Source organism: Eubalaena glacialis, chromosome 10 (assembly GCF_028564815.1).
Source record: "Eubalaena glacialis isolate mEubGla1 chromosome 10, mEubGla1.1.hap2.+ XY, whole genome shotgun sequence".
Lineage (NCBI taxonomy): Eukaryota > Metazoa > Chordata > Mammalia > Artiodactyla > Balaenidae > Eubalaena > Eubalaena glacialis.
Window position 1 is genome coordinate 73,599,841 of NC_083725.1, and position 23,927 is coordinate 73,623,767.

General features: G+C 40.9%; 1 protein-coding gene across 2 annotated transcripts; it reads right to left on the reverse strand.

Annotated features, from left to right (window-relative positions):
- Positions 1-5,963: 5,963 nt before the first annotated feature.
- On the reverse strand, positions 5,964-23,297 carry OVCH2 (ovochymase 2). 2 transcript variants are annotated; one of them, XM_061202945.1, is made up of 16 exons: positions 23,210-23,297; positions 20,971-21,080; positions 19,230-19,321; positions 17,590-17,762; positions 17,142-17,237; positions 16,764-16,915; positions 15,935-16,124; positions 14,784-14,807; positions 12,986-13,076; positions 12,735-12,859; positions 11,827-11,967; positions 11,319-11,449; positions 8,322-8,415; positions 7,659-7,790; positions 6,402-6,482; positions 5,964-6,181 (listed from the first exon to the last, which is right to left on the reverse strand). In XM_061202945.1, the coding sequence occupies exons 1-16, from the start codon at positions 23,295-23,297 to the stop codon at positions 6,129-6,131; spliced, it is 1,773 nt and encodes a 590-aa protein (XP_061058928.1). In that variant the 3' UTR covers positions 5,964-6,128. The 2 variants fall into 2 exon arrangements, with proteins under 2 accessions (XP_061058928.1, XP_061058929.1); XM_061202946.1 differs by lacking the exon at positions 14,784-14,807.
- Between the last annotated feature and the right edge of the window lie 630 nt (positions 23,298-23,927).

Genomic DNA, 23,927 nt, shown 5'->3' on the forward strand with positions numbered 1-23,927 from the left:
ATTAAAGACCTAAATGTAAGGCCAGACACTATAAAACTCTTAGAGGAAAACATAGGCAGAACACTCTATGACATAAATCACAGCAAGATCCTTTTTGATCCACCTCCTAGAGAAATGGAAATAAAAACAAAAATAAACAAATGGGACCTAATGAAACTTAAAAGCTTTTGCACAGCAAAGGAAACCATAAACAAGACCAAAAGACAACCCTCAGAATGGGAGAAAATATTTGCAAATGAAGCAACGGACAAAGGATTAATCTCCAAGGTTTACAAGCAGCTCATGCAGCTCAATAACAAAAAAACAAACAACCCAATCCAAAAATGGGCAGAAGACCTAAATAGACATTTCTCCAAAGAAGATATACAGATTGCCAACAGACACATGAAAGAATGCTCAACATCATTAATCATTAGAGAAATGCAAATCAAAACTACAATGAGATATCATCTCACACCGGTCAGAATGGCCATCATCAAAAAATCTAGAAACAATAAATGCTGGAGAGGGTGTGGACAAAAGGGAACCCTCTTGCACTGTTGGTGGTAATGTAAATTGATACAGCCACTATGGAGAACAGCATGGAGGTTCCTTAAAAAACTAAAAATAGAACTACCATACGACCCAGCAATCCCACTACTGGGCATATACCCTGAGAAAACCATAATTCAAAAAGAGTCATGTACCAAAATGTTCATTGCAGCTCTATTTACAATAGCCAGGACACGGAATCAACCTAAATGTCCATCATTGGGTGAATGGATAAAGAAGGTGTGGCACATATATACAATGGAATATTACTCAGCCATCAAAAGAAACAAAATTGAGTTATTTGTAGTGAGGTGGATGGACCTAGAGTCTGTCATACAGAGTGAAGTAAGTCAGAAAGAGAAAAAGAAATACAGTATGCTAACACATATATATGTAATCTTAAAAAAAAAAAAAAGGTTCTGAAGAACATAGGGGCAGGACAGGAATAAAGACGCAGACGTAGAGAATGGACTCGAGGACACGGGGAGGGGGAAAGGTAAGCTGGGACGAAGTGAGAGAGTGGCATGGACATATATACACTACCAAATGTAAAATCGATAGCTAATGGGAAGCAGCCACATAGCACAGGGAGATCAGCTCGGTGCTTTGTGACCACCTAGAGGGGTAGGATAGGGAGGGTGGGAGAGAGACGCAAGAGGGAGGAGATATGGGGATATATGTATATGTATAGCTGATTCACTTTGTTATAAGGCAGAAACTAACACACCATTGTAAAGAAATTATACTCCAATAAAGATGTTAAAAAAAAATAGGGAAAAGTAAATAACAAAACAAACAAACAAAAAAAGAGCTCTAAGGGGAACATAAACAAGTCTCGCAGCTGCATTCTAGTGTCAGCATGAGTTATAGCTGTGTCTGTCCATCATCTGCAGGAAATATCTCAGAGTCACGGTCCCCAGTCCCTGGTCAGCCTGCCTGTCTGGGTCAGCTGAAGTGACTCAATAGGGTGCAGCCAGAAAAATAGGGTCATTACAAAAATTAACTGTTTTCTAAAATAAAAATAAAATTTCTATAAAATGATGATACTAGCTAGTCTAATTATTTTTTAAGATTTTAAAAATATACAAAATTGGGAAAGTAGAAAATATCACAAAAGTATATAAGGAAATGTTTTGCACAGCACAAAGCAATTAGTAGGAAAATCTGAGTGTTATAGCTATTACTAGGAGATTATAAATTATCAAAATTGAGTGAAGGTGAAAATTTTAAACCTAAAAACCAGTAACAAGGAAGGAAATTGTGAAAGTTTCCGTTAAGTCTTCAATGAGTAGATGTTTAGTATATGTAATCACATGACATCATTAGTTATTATTCCCGTTATAAATTTATGCAAAGCATACAGCAAGAAGGAAAGCTCTAAGAGAAAGTTGCTGAGAGTAGATCTTAAAAATTCTCATCACAAGGAAAACCAGTTGTAACTGTGCGTGGTGGTGGAAGATGACTACGCTTATTGCAGCGATCATTTAGCAAAAATACAAATATCAAATCATTTTATTGTACACCTGAAACTAATATGTTACATGTCAATTATACCTCAATTAAAAAAAAAAAAGGAGAGCTCTCAAGTTCTTTTCATGAAGAGCACTGATACCAAAGTCTGACAAAGGCAGACGACAGAAAGAAAACTATAGCCAGCGGTTCTCAAATTTTGGGTCTCAGGACATCTTTACACTTTGAAAAGAATCACTGAAAACCCTAAAGAGCTTTTGTTTATGTGAAACAAAGCTTTTGTTTTGTATTATTCTTCCATCTGTTCTGTAGATTTGTTAACAATTTACCAATAGTTAACATACTAGAACTTAAAGTAAAAGTTTTTTAGATTATGTATTTATTAATTTATTTAAGATAACCATAATAAAACCATTAAGTTAATACATAAATGACATGTATTCAAGTAACTACATCTTCGAAAATAAAAACTTTAAATAAGACTGGCATTGTTTCACATTTTTTCAAAACCGTTTAATTTCTGGCTAAACAGAAGACAGATGGGATTTCCTATATGCTTTTTACACGCAATCTGTTGAGATATCATATGTTATGTAGTCTCTGGAAAACTCTATTGCATACTCATGAGTGAATGCGAGTAAAAGAGGATAATAATGTCTTAGTATTACTATGAAAATCATTTTGACCTTTTAGGGGGTCTCCCCTAAAAGGATCTTGGAGATCCCCAGCAGTCTCCAGATCACATTTTGAGAACTTCTGCTATAAGTCAATTTCAGTCATGAATGTTGATGCAAAAATCTAAGTGAAATATTAGTAACAGAGCCCAGCAGTACATTGAAAGACGAATGTACCATGTCTAAGTGGGATTCAGGGATGTAGGAATGTTAGGAAATCTATTAATACAGATTTAATATACTAATAAGTCAAAGGAGAGAATCACTTAGTCATTTCAACAGATGCTCAAAGTATTTCACAAAATTCAACATTCATTTCTGATTTAAAAATCCTAGGAACGAAGATATGATAAAATAAGTGTATCTCTATCCAACAACCAGTCTCATGTTTAATTAAAATATACTAGAAACACAAGGTGAGGGGGTAGAAATTTCCTGAGCACTCAAGGAACTCAAGTTCTCGCTGGGGAGACGGATTGCCCGTGATGGTGGTTGAATGGGGAAGCAGCAGCAGACCCTGATGGATGTCAGAGGTGGTAGATGAGGAATTAATGATCAGCCAACTTAAACCACGAGCTCTCACCATGTTCCATTCCCTGGGTGTACTTACATATTGGTGAAGCAATGAGCAGGGGTGACTACCCAGGTTTCCCAGAGATGCCTGGTGGCAATCTGCACACTGACCTGCTATGACCAAGAGCTGACTGTGGCCTCCTGCCTCCCACAGTCTGGCTGGAAAGGGATCTGGAAGTGGGAGGGGAAGCGGCTCCACAGAGCCCACCTGGAAGGGGGCCAAGAAGGCACATCTTCGTTACCCTTGGGTCCTCCTCACTGTCAAGTCCAGGTCTGAGCATCTCCCTTGTGCTGGAAACTCTAATAGACACCTGGGAATAATGAGAAATGCTTATTGTATTCTAGAGAGATCTTATATATACATATATATATATATATATATATATATATATATATATAGAAATGGATGTTTCACCCAAGAGTAAAATATCAAGCTCACCCTTGACTTCCCCCTCTTTTTTGCCTCAATTATCTAGTCACCAAACACTTTAGATCCTACATTCACAAAATATCTTTCATCCATCTCCTACCTTTGGGCTTGGGTCTTCAATATTGCTCACCTGGACTACTCTCCCTGGGGTTAAGTTTTCCCCGCCCTCCTCTCACTCCCAAATTAACCACCAAAGAGGGCTTGTTTTGATCATGTCACTCCCCTAGTCAAAACCATCCAAGGGTTCCTCACAGTGTTGGGAATAATGTTGACGTCCTATTTATCTTTGTGGGCCCCAGTCAAACACCAGTGTCCTAATCATCTCAGAAGTTTTTCAGTATTTTCTTGTATTGTGGTTTTCTGTGCACATTTCCCCTTTTGTTGTCAATTTTACTGAAGTATAACATACATACAGAAAAATACTCAAGCAATAAAATACTCTGAATGTTTTTCCAAGAAGTACAACCAGAACGCAGATCAAGAAACAGACTAGCAGAATCTCAGAAGACACTTCAGGAGCCCAGTCCGGTCACTGCTCCTGCAAAGCCTAACTGCTATCCTGACATCTAACACCATATATTAGTCTTGAAGGCTCTTAGTTTTACATAAATCTACTCTCTATCTGTACGTATAACCTTCATTATTAGGATATAAATTCCTTGAATATAGGTTAGTACCTATCCTGTTCCTCTTTGTATCCTGCCTCCCCCACTCCCTGGTCTCTGGTACAGAGATTTGTCCAGAGAGGACATCAAATCAGTATCAAGCCAGTGTGATGGGTTGTCAACAACTGAGGAATATAGGTGAAGGATAAACAGGTGTTCATTGTATTATTCTTCCATCTGTTCTGTAGATTTGCAAAATTTCAAAATAAAAAGCGAAGGACAAAATTACTTACTGAATGATTTAAGGAATCCAGGTTAGGTGTGCTATTTAATACAGGACACATGTAAATTCCTGTTCTTGTCCTTAAGTTTTTATGTGTATTTGTATAAGGGAAGAAGGCCCTAAAGTAGGTGTGAGTTCAGGGAGAGGGAATCAGGAAAATTCCTCTTATTGAGCTTTTACACCAGGAGCTATTTGTGGATTATTTAGTTTTATTCATCAAATATTTATGTGGCATCTCCTGTGTTCTGGGCACTATGGTAGGTACTGTGGGATAAAATGACCAATAAATCTAGCCGAGTGTTGTAATGAGACTCCTTGGCAGATACTGAGAGAAATGGCTCTGCTGAATATATCGCCCCCTGGTGGCCAAGAGCAGGAATCACCGCAGACACACTTTACAAAGAGTTTCTACCCAGGATATACGTGCATCGTGAGGTCCAAGAAGCCAGAACAAAAAAGACTCAGACGGCTTCTATCCCTCCTCATTAAAAGGAATACTCCTCTTCTACATTCTCTATTACTTTGTGTTCTAAGTGTCAGATAATTTATAAAACTAAAAAATTTTTTAAATAATTAAAAATTAGGTGCTTGATCTTTCTCTTGACAAACTATCAAAATGGCAAACTCTGAAAGCTTCCTTACCCCCAGCCTCTGCCTGCCCCCCTCACCACATTTTCCACAGGGACTGGGATGTCACATGTGGATGTCAGTGGATGTCACGGAGGAAACAAGGAAAAGAGAAAGCCCAGCGCTCCTCAATGCTCACCAATGTGAAGACATAGCGGTTCACTCACTTCTTTTCCAGCGGATGGCTCTTGTGAGTCAGACCACAATCTGGCGCACTATTTAGCCATCCCTACTGAATGAATCACTCAAGATGGAAATTTTGATTCTGTGACTGAAAATATTTCAGGGTTGCTTTGAGCAAAAGGGACAGTGACCACATCCCATCCAGCTCTATGTGATGGCTTTTGTGATGCGGCAACTTGGCCAGGTTACAGCCCCCCGTTATTCAATCAAACATTAGTCTAGATGTTGCTATGAAGGGATTTTACAGATGTAATGAAAGTCCCTCATCACTGACTTTAGGTAAGGAAGACCATTCTGGATCATCTGGGTGGGCCTGACGTCATTAGTTGGAAAGGCCTTGAAAGCAGTGCGGAAGATTCCCCCAAAGAGAGAAGAAATTCTGCTTGTGGAGAATGGCCTCAGCCCATGCCTGTGGAATTCCAGTGTCCTGTGACCTTCCCTTTCTGCCTGCCTGCCTTATGGACTGACTTGCTTAGTCAGCTCTCACAATCGTGTAAGCCAATTCCTGGTGTATTAGCTTGCTAGGCAGGCTGTAACAAAATATCACAAACAGGGTGGCTTAGAAGACAAAAATTTATTGTGTCACAGTTCTGGAGCCTCGAGGTCCAGGATCAAGGTGTTGGGCAGGTCGATCCTTTCTGAGGGTGGTGATGGAGAATCCATTCCATGCCTCTCCTCTAGCTTCTGGTGGTTTGCTGGCAATCTTTAGCATTCTTTGGTTCATAAATCATGTATCACTCCCATCTCTGCCTTCATGTCCGTATGATGTTCTCCGTGTGTGCGTGTCTCTCTCTCCAAATTTCCCCTTTTATAAGGACACCAGTCATACTGGATTAGGGCCCACACTAATGACAGCATTTTAACTTGCTTGCCTTTGTAAACACTCTATCTCCAAAAAAGGTCACAGAATGTGACCTTAGGTACTGGAGGTTAAAACTCCAATATATCTTTTTGGGGTTCTTGGTTGAACTGAGAATAATAAAATCTGTGTACTTCTGGTAGTCACATTCTCCAAAACAACTTACCAGAAGCACTGGATTCTTCAGGTAGTACATTCCATGTCTCCAGAAACACTGATTCATTCTCTAATCCGGAGATGTTAAAATCTGGGTATAAGCATAATACAATTGCTCAGTTCACACAAACAAGGCCAATGTTTGGGATTTATCAGAAAATTATTATTGTTAGAATTCTGGGACTTCTCCGTCAGTTAGACTCTATGGGTATTTGAACTGGAAAGTGCAGTATTTTAACTATAACCTGGCTTTCCCATAAGCAGCTGTTTACCGCCCAATAAGAATGAACAACTTGAGAAGCCAATAACTGGCTTTGTAGGATTTGGACAGAGTGCTCATGGGGTGTGAGAGCTTGGAAGGAAGCTGTGTCTTCAAGTGTCTAGGGACTGGGGGTTGGTGAAGACATTTCACATTTCTGAGCCTCTCTTACGTGTCACACACACACACTTGCTTGTGGCCAAGTACATCATCTGATTTAATCCTCACTACATTTTTACCAGGCATGTATTATTCTCCCGTTGTAAGATTGAGGAGGATGAATCCTAAATGACACTTAGATCACACTTCTAGTAAGGACAGGCCAAGATTCAGACATACAGCTGATCTTCATTCTTCACGGATTCTGTATTTTTGAATTCACCTACTTGCTAACATTTGTTAACTCAAAACCAATACTCATGGTGCTTTCACAGTCATTCGTGGACATATGCAGAGCAGTGGAAAATTTGAGTCACCTGATCACGTGTCCTGGCTGAGGTCTAGTGAGGCCACACTCTGCCGTCTTGTTTCAGCTCTCATACTATAAACAAGCGTCCTTCCTGCGGTCTGTTAGTGCCACTTTTTGTTTTGCTTTTTACATTTTTGGGCTTTTTGTTGGTGATTTTGCTGTTTGCAATGGCCCTAAACATAGTGCTGAAGTGCCATCTAGTGTTCCTAAGTGCAAAGGGTCTGCGTTGTGCCTTACAGAGAAAATACACGTGATGGATAAGCTTTGTTCAGGCATGAGTTATAGTGGTATTGACCATGAGTTCAGTGTTAATGAATCAGCAATGTATATTAAATAAGGTCACTTGAAACAGAAACCCACATAAAAGCAGAGGCTGATAGGAACCTAACTCTATTTCCCCAGGAGCAGTGGTTCAGGATTCACAGATTCAGTGAATAATGAGTTGACTTTATCCATGTTGGTCTCTAAACGCTGCCTTTTTTACCACGGCAGGAGGATGAGACTTGGGACCTGAGGAGTTGATGCCTCAAGCTTCTTACCTGTTTTAGGAATGAAGGAGACTGTAGCCTGGAAGCCTCTGAAGGTCATGTTTTCATCGGAATGGAAGCTGATGGACATGACCCTGGAGATGCTCACCACAGGGGCGGGGACAACAAAGCCACACAGTCGAGCTGGTTCAAGCCCAGCCCAGGCATGACATGGTCAAGGGCCCAGCAAACAGACATGGCATTGGATAGAAGAAAACAATTGTCCTTCAGGTAACTGTTAAGAAATAAACCTTTCCAGTGTATGTCACAATTCATTTCCAAAATAGAAAGGCGGAGTGCTCCTTTGTACTGTGTAATTAACCCTGTCAACATTTCAATTCTGTTTATCTCCCAAACACTCCCACTGGGAATGCCACTAAGGGAACTTGTTCCAGCCACAGGGCTGATTTCAATGTCACTTTCCCCTCTGACCCCTAGTTCATTGTGAGCCTTCCACATTTTCTGATCAAATGGTTCTTTGATTCTCCCTGAAGCTCTTCCCGCCCCTGATGGAGGAGAAGGAGGAGAGGTGGTGAGAGCCTAGGAAGTGATGGAGATGGTGCAGGGGAATGAAGGAACATTGAGCCACATCCTTTTTATTCCCTAAAAGGATTCCCAAGAAGGACCGGGTCCAAATGCAAACCAGGGAAGCCGAGGCTCCCAGGGAACACAAACCTATTTCTTTCTTCCTTTCTACATCCCTGTGCATGCTCACATAGTCGGAAGTGCAATCTCCACTTTCTTCTATTTCCAGGTTCTGAAAGGAAAGCTGAGAAGACTCCATGTTACATCCAGAGTAAACAATATGAATGCATTACCTCATTTTGATCAAGGAGAGGAATTTGGATTGTTCAACTTGCTCTACAGCGTGACCTTAGATGAGAAATGTAACGGGGCATTCATGAGTGGGTTATATGACTTAGGAAAAGATGTTCAACCACAGGCTCCCAAACCCTCTGAAACATCTAAGCACCCATTTACAGGCTGAATAGAAGGGTGGGGAAAAGTGCAAATATTTGAGCTCCCCAGTTCCCTCCTTGGAGGAGCAAAGAAACAGCAAAGAACAACATTTGAGCAATCTGATAGCCCTGACTAATTGAGAGGAGCAGTGGGAGATAGAAATGATGAGGTAGCAGCTTAGATTTTTTACACACAAATGATGGGGATTCAATGGAGCCCAAGCACTCGGCAAAAGACACAGGCCTGCGCGGCTAGGACAAAACTGGAGGGAAAGGATGATTCATGGTGAATGAGACATGGGGAGAAGGAGACGTGTCAGAAACAGGATCCGTTCAAACACTTCTTAAACCCTTACTGGGATACTTTCTGGAAATAGACCCTTTTAGTTACTCTGACCATTGTGTCTTATGGAAAGGGTTTTAAGAAAAGGAGGAAAATTACATAATTTTTTTTAAACCAGAAATTTCCACCACAGGGGATCTAGAATGCCTATAATAAATAACTTACAAGAAAACTTAAAATATTCCTAAAAGTCAGATATACCTGTTCCTTTAATATCAATAATATTTAAAATTTAGGGGGCTTCCCTGGTGGCACAGTGGTTGAGAATCTGCCTGCCAATGCAGGGGACACGGGTTCGAGCCCTGGTCTGGGAGGATCCCACATGCCGCGGAGCAACTAGGCCCATGAGCCACGACTACTGAGCCTGTGCGTCTGGAGCCTGTGCTCCGCAACAAGAGAGGCCACGATGGTGAGAGGCCCGTGCACCGCGATGCAGAGTGGCCCGCACTTGCCGCAACTGGAGAAAGCCCTCGCACAGAAACGAAGACCCAACACAGCCAGAGATAAATAAATAAATAAGTAAAATTAAAAAAAAAAAAAAAAAAAATCCAAATGGACTTTAAAAAAAAAAATTTAGAATTTAAAATGTTTGAAGTTGGTAAACAGAACTTGTAGAGCAATAAAATTTATGAATAATAATAATTTTAAAAAGACCCTTTTCACTTCGAGTCAAATGGTGTGCACATAGTTACAACTTGTCATACCTACCAACTTACAAATGACCGTCCCGGATGGGTCCTGCAGGATGCTGCTGTCACTGGCCGGGTGTGAGTGCATCTTTTCACAGATGCACAGCACTCAGTGTATTTTATTGCATAGATGTTTTTGAATCACTTCTAGCTCTGATATGTTCAGATTTTCAACTAAATTTTGTCTTCTTCCTCCTTCCAGGCGTACGCTCATACTTAAGATTTTCTCCTCTGTCAGTAACATAGTTTCCCTTAATCCTGCTTCGTCCTGAACTGTCTGCCTTGACTCTGTTTGGGTTTCAGAAACTTTTAGAAAGACAACAGCTACACTTGTCTTACTTACTCCGTGTCTCCTTCTCCTGTGTGATCTTGTTTCTGCTCCTAACATCTGACTTCACTTGACCTTTCAGATGACACCTCCCCCACCTCCTCTCTACTGTTCAATTGTCCATCCCAACTATTCTACCTTTTTATTGGGGGATGAGGTGGGGACTGTATAACGGGTGCTTAGTCCTCCTTCTCTTTATTTTATTTTTTTAAAAAGTTTTGTCTTTTTACTTTGTTAACATTTAAAAGCACATTTGAATAGAACAAAAGGTTTCAGAGCTGTACAATGGTTTCTCTGTGGAAGGAAGAGAGAAAAGAAGGAAGGAATCAAGATCTATCAAGAAAGAGAGAGAGAATGGAAGGAAGGAAGGAAGGAAGGAAGGGAGGAAGGGAGGAAGAGAGGGAGGGAGAGAGGGAGGGAGAGAGGGAGGGAAGGAGGGAAGGAGTCCTCCTTCTCTTTAAACTCTAACTTGGTGTGGGAAATCCAACCTATCAGCCATACCTTTTTGTTTGTTTGTTTTGTTTTGTGTTTTGAATTAAAGGCTTCATTCTCTGGACTGTCATAACACTGCACCAATTTGGTTCTATTCCTGGGTCTCAGATCTCGTTTGGCCTCTTAAATATACAAGAACTTTGAGGTCTTGTTCACCCTTACTCCTTACCCATTATTTTATAGTTTACTTTGTCTCCTTCATATACTCTCTTGCTTTCAATTATTATTTTAAGAGAAAGACTTCTAAATAATGCCTAATTCCAACCTCACCCTGACTGCAGTGTCATCTACCTGAAGGCATTTCTGCAGATGGCCCACTAGTGTTAACTGAACAAACACACAAATGGCCACAAACACCGCGAATCAAAGGCTGAATACACTCTGTATCCTGACATTCAAAGCCCTCCATACTTTGATCTATCTCAGCCTCGCCTTCCACCACTCCTCCTGCTATACCTTATGCCAGTCCCTGAAACTGTTCTGCACTGCACTTTTGCTATCCACTCCCCACAAATTGTTTTGTTAGCAGTTTAATTAATAAGGAAGAAATGCTTGTTTCTAGAAAGCACTAGACACTGATGAAACAAGTTACCTGGTACAAAGATTAAGGCCACATTTCAACAAAATGTAAAGCACACAGTTGCCACCTAGTGGTAAGTGTGGGTAGTTACAGTAGAGAATAGGCTAGTCTGTTAGTCAACAAGTATCAATATTTATCAAGAACCTTGTGTGCCAGGTGCTAGGTTCTAGGTACTAGGGATACAGCAGCAGATACATCAGATAAAACCTCTGCCCTCATGGTGTTTATGTGAACGATTCTCTGGAGATCCTCAGCAAAGTAAGGGTAACCAGGGTCAGTACCTTAACTAGGTGATGTTTGGGGGCTTGAAAAACCCAGTTGCAGCTGGCCATGTTGCCGTAGTCTTCGGGATAGTGAAGACTCTGTATGAGGCCTTCTTCAAAAAGGATAGTTAAGGAGCTGCAGCCTGAATCTGCAACACAAGGGAGAATGTCCAAACAATGGCATTGCCACACACAGAGGGATCTTCTTTGTTTTCCCCCTTGTGTCTCCCATAAGTGATGCTTGAACTGACTCTTAAGGCAGAGCCATCAAGAAGGGGGAGGTCTGCGCACTGGTTCTCGAGAGCTCATCAGGCCCTCTCAGCTCACTTGGGTATGCAACAAACACGCTTTAGCAGGACTGCAGAAGGAGCCCCTGCACCCTGCATCTCACTTGCCTTGAGCTCCTCTCCGCTATGGAGCTCAGTGGGCCTTGGGTGGGGGACTCCCTACCCCTCATCTAATTCCTATGGGTCCTCAATTTCTGCAAAAGGAATGCATAGTGTGTGATAAGAGTAAACGGTTTTACCAGGAAGGTAGTTTGGTTTAAGAGCTTTATACGTGAGATTAAACCCAACAGCATAATCTGTGGCATCAGAGATGAACCTCAGCCTTATAGCGTTGGAGCCAACAAGAACCGATGAAGCCAGGCTGTCTCCACAGAATTTCCCTGCAACATAAGAATGAAGAGTTTTGGTTCAGAGCCTAGAAAACAGCACCCACTAAAAGACTTATGGGGAACTGAACTTTCATGATAGTGCAGGCTTGTCTAAATCAGGGTTTCTCAACCTCAGCACTACTGACATTTTGAACTGGAACGTTCTTGGTGTTCAGGCTGTTCTGCACATTGTAGGATATTTTGCAGCAATCCTGGCCTCTACCCACTGGATGCCAGTAACATTCCCTCTCGTTGTGATAACCAAAAATGCTTCTAAGACATTGCTAAGTGTCTCCTGGGGGAGGGAGGGGGTGGGCAAAATCATCTGCCATTTAGAACCATAGAAACACTCCTCCATTTGTTTCTTATATAAGTAACCTTTATCTCCTACTGTGGTTATCTGTTGGTATCTTCCTTCTGAACTGGACGAGGCAGGTAAAGGTCATTTTCACGCTTAGGAGAGCAGCATTCTGCCCGGGAGGCCCCAAGAGGCACTGCTATATGTCTACATTTTACTCCTGATGGGCTCCAGGTCTGGCAAATGAGTCTAGGAAGCCTGTTTCCATGGGCAGCAGATGCTGTAAGTGAATTGCACTGTGGCCCTTACAGCCCTCACACAGACTCAGATTTTGTTCCTTTCCACTGTCAATTCTAAGTCTCAAAATTGAAGACAGGAAGTGCGGTACTTATAGATGCCTCAGGGCCAGACATATTGTAACCAGGCCCCATTATGTCCTCCTAGCACTAGTGTCCATTTGACAATGTGAAAATCCACTCACCAATAAGTGTGTCTTCTAAAGAATATATTGACAGGTAATTGTGGTGACAAGACTCTGCATCGAAGTGGGAAAAATTGAGGAGCACGTGCATTCCCTCTGGTACAAACAGGGTCCAGACACACATTCTGAAGGTAGATACATTGAGAGGGTATTATTTCTCGATGGAAAGCGACTGTCACAGTCCAATGAGTGGGGCAGAGTCAAACTGGAGGTGGGAGACAAGGGCAGGGGAGGCAGCAGGGGCTACTCACTGCTTGCTGTCATAATACAGGAAGGGGCTTTCTGGGAAGTGCAGCTCCCCTTCTGATGCTCTGATCACACGATCCTGCTCACTGCATGAGGCTGGGAGGGAAAGCCACGAGAATCAGCGCTAACAGTGATGGCTAGCCACAAGAGCCCTTTCCCTCCAGAACGTGTACAGACACTGGGACCTCCTGATTCTTCTTCACACACGCTTCCTTTCTCCACGAAATCTTTTCCTATCTTGGCTTCTATGATGCCTTATTTTTTGTTTCTTGTAGATCCTGCCTAACCTTGAGATTCTATGATTTCTTCTTCTTTACTCTTCTTTCTTTGACCCCATAATTCCACTCTATAGATGCAGGTATTTCCTAGGTTCTATTAGTTTTCATTTCTCTCTACACGAGCCCTCTGATCCATTTCATTCACACTGTCAGTTTCAACTATTATCTCTATCTGAACTTCTGATTTTTCAACCACCTCCTAGATATCTCCCCTGAAACTTAACATGCTACAAAAGGACTTCCTCTCAGTCTGCAAAACTGCTTCCACTTCTGATTTGATTAACTTATGTGCCCTTTTCTTAGCTTTCCATGCTCAGAACTTTGGTGTCATCCTTCATTCCTTCCCTCCCTCACCACTCTTAACCTTAGTGACTATCCTGGCCTAATTCATCCTGTTTCTATGCCCGCCTTTTCATTCTCTGGCCATTGCCCTCGTTCAAGCATTATATTCTTGTCTCTTGAACTAATGCATAATCTCATAAGTCCACCTTGAATTATTGATATTTTCCTCTCCAATTTATCCCCTATGTGCAGTTCTTATAGCACTAAAGTATAGCTGTAATCTGTTTATCTAATTAGTCAGCTTCCTATTACTCAATAAAGTCTAAATTTTCTTGACTGGTGTCCAAAGTTTCCATATTTTGTTCTCAGGTTACCTGTTTAATCTTCTCCCTCATAAAAACTCATCACATAGCCTACACTTCAACTGCTTTGATTGACTTACTGGGTCTCTATTACATCCTAAATTTTCATATCTCCATATTTTAGTATCCATCTTCTGATAAGGATGATTCCTTGAGCTGGAATATTTTTACCTATATCCCATTTCCACCTGACAAAATCCTACTCATCCTTTGTTCTTTAAGGTTAAGTTTAAAAGATGTCTGTGCTCCAAAGCCTCCCTTGTCTTTTCTTTTTCCCCAGCTAGATGCAGCCACTCACTCCTCTGAGCTCTCAGGGTACTCTTTTTCCACTTTGCTCTTTGGAGATAGTTCCACAGACTCACAGAACCACTGAAGATTTGAGCTAAAGATGCCTTTGAGACCACCTGGTCCAAACTCTTTCCTTTTTGGATGAGGAAACTCAGGTTCAGAGGTAGGAAGGAGCCTGCCCAAAGTCACAGAGTGAATTCATTTCAGACCTGCAATGTAACCCTGGGGGTGAGTCCCCTATTCTTTCAGGACAAGGTGTGTAGCTTCTGGACCACATCTGCCATGCCCCACCTCCTCCCTTGTGTCTTGGATCCAAATCTAGGATTTGCCAACTGTTTGCTGAATTGAACTGGAGCTCTGGATTGACAAGAAGTGAACTCGGAGGGAATGTGGCGCTCCTGCTGGGTGAAGGGATGAATTCACCCTCCCTGGCTGGGGATGAATGGCTGTGGGTGCTCCTAGTGATGGTTTTATACCTAGTGATTATGGAGAGCCCTTGCAGAGGAAGACTTTTGATTATAAAGGAACCGATATTCAGAAATCCTAGAGATTAATTCATGCTCCTGGAAGAACAGGCTACAAGAAATACCCACCTCTGGAGTGCTTTCTCAGCTTCCCTGGGAAAGAAAAAGAAAGATGCAATTCAAGGTTGTGATATCCTGAACAATATTTCAAGAAGTTAGCATTTCCCTGGCTCAAAAGTGCAGAGGTTTTTAAGTCAATTTGCAACTAATGAAAATATAATCTGTGGAAAGAACAGAAGGGATAAATTGACAAAGCAGCAAAGTGGCCTTTGTGCTTTAAGAAGATGATTTCACTCTCTTTATTAAGTGGGCTGCTTAGCTTGGGGATTACACAAAGCAAGAAGAGGTCATCTGGTCTACCCCTCTAATTTTTCATGAAAAGGGACGCTGGAGATGGAAATAACACACCCACAACTGCTGGATAGCTACAAGTTGAACTGAGGACTCCGAAATCTCCTAGTGTACCATATACTTGAACACAAACCCAAGTTCTTCCTGAACTAATTTGAATTAACCCCTTTGGGAAAGAATAGAAGTCCTATTTTAGGCTGGAAGCCACCAGTTAAGAAAACAATTAAGTTGGATTTGGAGGCAAAAATGAAGTTTCAATTAACTCATTGGTGAATCTAGTAGAAGGATGTATATAGACCCTGGCCTTTTCAGACTTATGGTACCTGGCTCTATGCCAGGCCTTCTCAACCACAACATTACTAACATATGGGACTAAATCATTCTTTGCTGTGGGAGGGGGGGCTGTCCCGTGCACTGTAGGATGCTTAGCAGCATCCATAGCCCCTACCCCCTAGATGCCAGTGGCACCCCTGTCCCCTGTTGTGACAACCAAAGATGTCTCCAGACATTGTCCCCTGGGGGACAAAATTTCCCCTCGTCGATAACCACTGATCCATGCTATAGCTTGCTGAATCTTGCTAGCACAGTTGAGAAGTAAGTGGTGAAACATATCACCAGCTGAGACAGTTTCAATTAAAGGTAAATTTGACAAAGTCTAGGAGGGATGTATTCACGTTTCATTGAATATTTGTACACTGTACCACACATCATAGTTTACCCTTGTTTTAGACTCAGTAAATACCACAGTCCTTATGTGAGACACTAAGAACAGAAGCAGAGGTTGTCTGCTCAGTGGTCCTGACTTGTCTAGACTCTGCTGATGCTCTCTCTTTCCCTAGCTTCTTGACCTTATGTTCTGGCTTGATTACCAATTTGGATGTGTTTGTGGATCCAGGGAAGCACTTTAGTAAGATCTGTGAAGATCCCAGGGGATCCTTGATCATCTTTCTGCAGATTATTTCTCCATCCTCGACCACAGCCCAAACCCCAGGAAGTCACACCAGCCAGAGTCCAAGTCCCTTTCTTATTCCGGCACATGAGGGAACCTCCTGAGTCTCCCTGTAGGAAGAAAAGATCTCTGTTACTGTCATTGTCAGTGTCTGTGCCCCACAAAGGTGCTAGATGAGGATTAATGAATTTCTTCACTTCTATACTTTGGACTCAGGGGCCTGGGAGAATAGGCAAGCACAATTCACAGTCAATTCTCAAATACCATTGGAGCCTACCAAGTCCACCTCCTTCTTCCCCATCCTAAGCTTTCATCAAATATCAGATTGTTTCCTTCTCCTGTCTCATCCTACAGACTTAGAAAAGTCTTGTCCAGTAGTCAAATCAACCTCAAGTTTGGTCAGCAGGAAGGATGGAGGGAAAGAGAAAGCTCCCATTATACACGAACTGGAAATCTCTAAGTAGGAAAGAAGCACCTATCCTTCAGTGCCAGAGTACCCTAGTTCACTGTTGGCATCATCTCCGTTATTTGGTCTTTTGGAAAGAGCAGAAGACTTCCTCTGAAAGCACAGTCTCTGCTAAAAACAGGTTGTTTAAACTGTCCTCTATTTTGACTTAACCTCCCTTTTCAGTCCTGATCCTTCTTTCCCGAGTCCAGGCCTGCCTACAGCCTTCTTTCAGCCCCTCATCTGATGACAAAGCTGAGGGAAGCCCTGCCTGGGACCTGTCAGCCCAACCATTCCTGCCTACCTGACATGCATCTCTTCCTCCATCTGGGAAGCCTGTGCAGAGAAAGGTCTGCCCACTAATGGGTTTCTGTAAGGTCAACAGAGCTGTAATACACTCATCCTGGGTCAAAATGGGCAGGTTCACTTCCTGCAAGACTTGTGGGACGACGCCATCTAGAAAACACGGAAATGAGAACCCCAGCAAGGCACTCTTGCACCCTTTCTGCGTTGAAGATGCCCCATTCAGGCTTGTGTCTTTTGGAAAGATTTGAATTTCGAAGTACAATGTGATAGTCTCTATTTTAAAAATGTCTACACAACTGTCTTTTTAAAATAGATTAAAAATTCTCTTTTCTGACTACTAACCAGAAAGTTCTGATATGAGCGTAGGAGTTCTTACCTTCATTCAAGCGGCCCCAGCCTGTGGTTGTACAAATAAATCCAGGCTCAAATTGTTCCCCTGGCTCTGGAAGACACACGGGCCCCACAGACTGGTCTGAAGAAAAGAGCAAGGCAGGGCTTGTTTCATTCATGGAGGAGAGGATACCATAAGCCACTCACCAATTGGCATCTAGGTGGTTTCCCAAAGACCTTGTGATATCTCTGTTTGGCACCTCCAGGGGTTACTTGTGAAACAAAGTAACTGACTCCACATAATCCTGTATCTAAAGCCACAAGCAAAGAGGGTTTCAGGTAGGGGAACCTCCAGCTCAAATTCCTATCTCAAAGTCCATGATCCAGAATTCTTGGGCATATGCTGCATAACTTATACTGTAGGAAATGTGCTATGGAACAGAAGTTCTGGAGCACATGGGGTAGACAATTCAGAGTGAGCTTCAAATGTTTACCAAAATGGAAAGCTCCAGCCATCTTCAAAAGAGCAATATCATAATCCATTGGTTTCTTGGTAGAGAAATATGGGTGTATGATGATGGTTTCAATGGTGAGGGTTTGCTCTCCTGGCTCTATATAGCTCAAGTCATATTCTCCAGCAGTAACGTTGAAAGCTGATGCAATATTTCTATGAGGAGGAAAGAGTAAAACGGATGGATTTCATTGAACCTCTCAGTACAATTGCAGTGGTTGACAAAATGACCTCTTCAAAATGACATGGATAGATAATGTAGGTGTGAAGCTGCTGAACAGAGAAAGTGAGAATGATTCCAAATGTAGAGGTTCCCAATGTGAGTGAGGGACTAGTGAAAAGTGGCCTCATATGGAGCCAATAATATGATAAATTGAATACCTTGCAATGTTATTTGTTAAATGCCTAAGGGTGTATATACAGTGTAATTCAGGGGTCTAAAGCTATATTCAGCTACCCCAGATGGTTGGCCTGGCCTCAATATCAGTGAGATCCTTTGGGAGTTTCTGGTGATTCCCATGAAGTATGCTGCTTTAATGTCAGAGATCTAATGCATAAAGCACACCATGAAAGACGTTATAGCACCGTAACTCTGATGTTCCAGAGGGTATGCACACTCAGGGCTTTGGGACTGATTACAGCAATGGGAAGTGGGGATCTTCCCCTACTTCCTTTATGTTTGTAATTTAGAGGTCTAGCATGACATGGGAAACACCATTCTATTCCCCTTCTACCTGCAGCAAAGTTATCTGAAACGAACTTGATAGGATGCATTGAGGTGGATTAAGAGCTTTGGGCTTGCCATCTCTGGGGATCTAGAAGAGATGATTTTATACAAAATTGGAAAAGACATCATTTTCTCTTGGTATATTTCCCTGGCTCTTGGCTATATTAAATACCAAACCTAATACATAGCAACTCTCTAGCCTAACCACCTGCCACATTGCAGTGAAATTATCAGTTGACTCTTTTTTAGACTATCAACTCTCTGGGGGCAGGAATCATATCTTAGTCATCTTTGTATCTTTGATACCCACTAGTGTCCAGTACTAAGTAAATATCCAGGAGATGTTTGTGGAGAAAGAGGGCAAATAGGGGGACATAATCTTGATTGCAGCTTTATGAATATCAAGAGCACTAGCAACATAGAACATTTGGAGCACAAAGGAAAATGGATAAAAGATGGAAATTGTTAGAGTGAAGTTCAGAGAGGCAGGATCAATAGAAAAGAAGACCCAGGAGCCTTCTTCGTGTTTTACTGTCCTCCCTTTGTTTTCTTTTATCCATTTATTAAGATGCATAATGAACTGGATGATTTTTTTTCACTGAAATTTAAGAAAACTAGGAGAGAACTTTCAGAACTCTATCTTTGTGATGCTTTTTTTCTCACTTGGATATTATTCTTTATTAACTTCCAGTCCATTTTAAATAAGGAATGAATGTTTTCTACCAAGTTGTGTACCCTCTGACAATGACCTTGAGCCCTATTTGTATTACACAATTAACATGTTCTCCCCTAAAGCATACATCACACCATTCCATATTTTAATAGAGTTATTGCTGCTGATTCCCAGGGAGAAGAAGGGTAATCTGACCTTCATCAATGGGCTGGGCTTTCCCTACCTGTTTGCAACACAGTGAGCAGCTGTGATCACCCACTCTGGAGAGATGATGGTCCCACCACAGACATGCTTCTGCCTTCGTTTCAAAGACACCTGAATTGCAAAGACCTCAAATAGGAGCAAGTTAATGCCCTGGGATCCCCCCAAACCTGGAGACTGAGCATATTCTGAAAAAGAGACCCAGATATCTTACTCATAAATATCAGAAATCATGGACTGTGAAGTGGTAAACCAATCACCAGAAAGAAGAGCAATGCTGGAACCAGAATATTCCTACCCCTGGCCCACAGGAGAGGTAGTTAACTTGAGATGATTGGCTATAAGGTTTTAGTAAGTTGGTAATAAAAATTGTGGGTATTTATTTATTTATATGATAATGTTTATCGTCTGTTACTCTAACAATATGAATAATATCTGTGAATGAAGAGAAAGAAAAAGAAGCATTAAGATTCAGAATAGACCAGATGAAGAAGTTTGGGATAAAGACAAGGTGAGGGCTAAGGGAGTCTTCCAAAGTCTGTTCCAATTCTTCTAAGCCTCTTAGAGAAAGAGTCTGGATTTACAACTTTCTTACAGTTTTTAACTATTTGACCTCTACAACTGCTTCAAGCTTATTTTTTAATCTATCTCTACAATAGATTTTCTATCTTTGGCTTGTCCTGTTCATGATATTTGGCTTGACTCCAACATGACTTATAGGGTACAAGCAAATACTTTTAATTCCACTGTTTAAATTAGAAAACAAGCAATTTATTAGAATTGTCTCCTTTTTGACCAAAAATTATTCAATGAGCAATTGAAAAAAAATTAATACAGAAAAAAGGCTAAGAACAGAATAAAGCACAAGTAAGTAAAAGTCAATGAGTCATCCCTGACTATGATTTGAATATGGACTTCTGAATTGACTAGCCAACCAACTGACCAAGTAAGAATTTGATCAATCAACTCTTCAAACCAGGTAATTAATTCATCAGTTAATCAAATGACAATGATTCAGCCATTCCATCAACTCACTGAACACAGACTCAATCAACCAATCGTTACCAAATATCCACTGATCTAAAAGTTAATATGACTGACTGACTCAAGAGAAGTAAAAATAAAGAGCTATTGTTCTACCTACAAAATGAAGAGGCAAGAATATAGCATGGCTCCCAGGGTAAAGAAAATTGGGAGACTTTCAAAGACAATAAATGCCATAGGCTAAGGGCAGAAGCACAAAGGCATTTCTATGGCATAGGAGGAACAGGAAATTAGATTGAGACAGAATTCTTAGGACACTAACTACTAAGGAGGCAGTACTCCTGATTATTCCCTGAAGGGTCCTATGGGATAGGTATGAATCTTACATCCCAAACATAAAGTAGACCTATGGCTACACCTTCCCTCATCATCTTTAACTATAACAAGATAAGTAGGTTTTAAATATATTTATTGAATCAGAAAATTATTTTTTAAATTATAAATTTGAAGTGGGATTTTTATATTAGGGACTGAAAGTTTGGGATGGCATTTCCAAATTTTGGAGCAAGCCAATAGTGCTTGTAACTATTCTGAACACACCTTTTCTAGAAGTCAACTGATCGACATCAGGAGTGTCTTGGATCCTTGTACTAACTCATGAGATCTCTGGTGATGAACTAAGCAGAATAGAGCATACTGATGAGCAGCATGGGTTCTGAGAGATCTAATCCTGAGACAGCTCATAATTCAACCACAGGAGAATGTTCCCTGAGACTCACCTGCCAAGGGTAGGAACCCTTTTCCACTTGTCTTCCCCCAACAATGCGACTGAAAATGTTAAGGTAATTCAAAGGCCGTGACTTACCCAGACTCTGCCCACAAGTGGGAACTAGGGGGAAAAAAGACAATAATTTAGTGATTAGATATCTCTTAGGACTGAGGGGTACAGGAAACTCTTCTGAGCAAGAAATACTATTAGACATGGAGCATGTGGCACTACTATAAAATGGCTTTAAGTTATTTGTGGAATTTGCTGTGATTTGCGGTACAAGGGATTGTTCCACTTTTTCACATAGGAGCTGCATATCATGAAGAGATCTACTTTTCTGACATGAAGATTTAGGGCCTCAGAGGTAGATCTCCACTGGGTTAGCACGAATACAGTCCCCTTTTGATACTGAGCCATCTGACCCCTTAGAGGCTCCTCACAGCACTCTGTGCTTCTGTGACATTTATCACATGCTGTTATGGTTATCTTTCAACCCCACTAGACTGTGAGCTCCTCAGAAATAGGAACTTAATCTTGAAATATCTGTATCTACAGTATCTAGTGCAGTTCCCAATTCATAGAAGTTGCTCAATTAATTGGTTGAATGGGTAATACTATAGTCTGCCTTAGATTGTAATTGTGTTTGCCTCTTTTCCTCTGCTTGACCCAAGAGACTAAGTCTGAGATCATGGTCAGTGGTGCCTGGCACACAGTCAAATATTGGATTTAATTTGCTATAAGAGTGGAAAGTATCAGGTTGTTCAATGATAGTGGAGTAGAGGGAAGACAGTGTCCTGATTCACACACCGGAATGGCGTTAGGGTAGAAGGGTTGCTAGGTAATGGGAGAAAGAACTCTTTCCTTTTTGTGGAAAAGATCTTATCCTTGAAAAAGTTGCATTTACTTATTTATTCTCAATATTTGTTCTGCTTTTTTTTGTTTGTTTTGTTTTGTTTGTTTGTTTTTGACTCTTCAGCTAAGAGATGGGCTCGATTAAGATGCTGAAGACTGCCTGGTAATTTAAGGATGGTCCATGTTCTGTCCCTACTGCAGGTCGTTCTTTTCTACATGTTCTCTAGGAGGGCCTAGCATGCCCTGTCTCATAATCACCCCACTTCTTTACATAGTTGAATTCTCTAATCCCTATTCTTCAGCTTGGAGATCACTTCAACTGAGAACTCTTCCTTGATTTCCTCAAACTGTGTTAAGTGTTTCTCCCCTGTAGTTCCTCTCCCCTCTTATAGTTTCTGCCATGCAGTATTATGATAGTGAATTGTTTGTCTCCTTCACTGTACTATGAAGTACTTGAGGAAAAAAAAAAAAAAACTATGTTTTATTCATCTCTGTATTTCCAAGGTTTAGCACATTCCTAGCATACAGTAGACACTTATAAAAGTTGGAAGGAAGAACAAATGATTTTTCTTGAAAATATATCCTTGAAAGCATAGCTATTTAGATTAATATGTTAAAATATACAAAACTCTTTCAAATAACTTCTCATTTAAGCCCCATTCTCTGCCTGTGAATCAAGCACTATTACCCCCACATTACTGATGGGAAAATGAAGACTCAAAGAGATACACAGCTAATTAATGACAAAGCATGGATGTAACATTGTCTTTTGATTCTGAACCCAATACAGGCATAATATTGAATCAAAGCTTATTTTCTAGCTGTTTCTGTTGACTGAATCATAAATACCTTAGACACAAAATTTAGTTATTTCCTGAACTAATTGAAGCAAAGATAGAAAACATGATAATTCTTGAGGCTGGTACAAATCTGACTGTGAAGAAGCCTGCCAAGAACTGTTCTCAGATTATGTTACTTGAGGAAAAAAAGACCATTTATATATATATAAATAATAGACTACAGGAAACATGCTTCGTATTTCCCAGCAATATAATTTTTTAAAAGATGACAAATGCTTCCAAATTTATGCTGATTTCCAGAATTTGCTCCATGAAAGGAGATGGGATTGTGGAATGTGTCCAAATAAGTGAACAATTCCAGTTTTCTCCAGATCAGTGCAACTTGTCCAAGTTGTATTCCATTAATGTTCTATTCAGTTTAATATGATGATTGCAGGAGAGAAATCCAAATTAATTACATGAAAACTAATTAGATCTCCAAAATATATTTGTCTCTCCTGTTCTCCCAAAGGAATATGGAGTGGAACTGTGACAGCCATTGCCAGCAAAGTTTATTTCTTCAGATAAAGGTAGTTATAGAGTTCATTTGGAACTTACCTTTGGGGAGAGAGAGAGTTGCAGATTTACTCTGTTCCAAACAGATCATTCCAAGCAGTAAAATGAGCTTATTCTTGCTCATATGCATTTTGAAACTCAGAGTTTTTCCCCTGGAATTTTAGAGAGACTAAAGAGAACCAAAATAGAAAGCCTTGTGAGAGCAGCAATATACCAACTTAAAAGAAAGTTACTCATTAACCAAGACACGAGGCATTCAACCATGTCCATATGATGTTTCTGAATGTGGTTTCTTGCAAAGATCTTTGCAAGATGTGGGGAGTCAACCACAGAAGCATAGTCTTGCTCAAGCAACAGTACATGTCCCATTACACCCACATCCATTCGTTGCTTCCCCCAGAGTCTATCTGGCTAGCCAAGTGGTTGGTGCCTAAGGCTTCCATTTGCAAACATTACTTGCTTCTTGTGACAGGTTTCCACTTTCTACAAGAGGATTGAATATCAAAGTTGTCCTTGTTGGCAAGGATAGGCTTTCCTACATGCTTGCAAACATCCCATCAGAATATGCCAAAACATTTATCTTTCTCTTGTTTTCCAAATGTAAATGGATGGTTATAGCCAGGTGTTAGAGGAAAGATAATTTGGTAGCACACTCGGGAAGTCAATTTAGGATACTGTCCATTGAGGCATTTGTGAATCTACAGTCTTTCACCATTTTTTTGGTATTTATGGAAGGCAAAAACTAAATCACTTTTGCTTC

What these genes read in the sequence shown, in the direction of transcription:
- OVCH2 (XM_061202945.1), bottom strand. Translation starts at nt 23,297, where the DNA reads ATGCATATGAGCAAGAATAAGCTCATTTTACTGCTTGGAATGATCTGT. An exon ending in CCACAAACACATCCAAATTG is followed by an intron (nt 14,808 to 15,934) that starts GTAATCAAGCCA and finishes TTTCTTTCCCAG; the next exon opens with GGAAGCTGAGAAAGCACTCC. An exon ending in TTTAGAAGACACACTTATTG is followed by an intron (nt 11,968 to 12,734) that starts GTGAGTGGATTT and finishes CTTATGTTGCAG; the next exon opens with GGAAATTCTGTGGAGACAGC.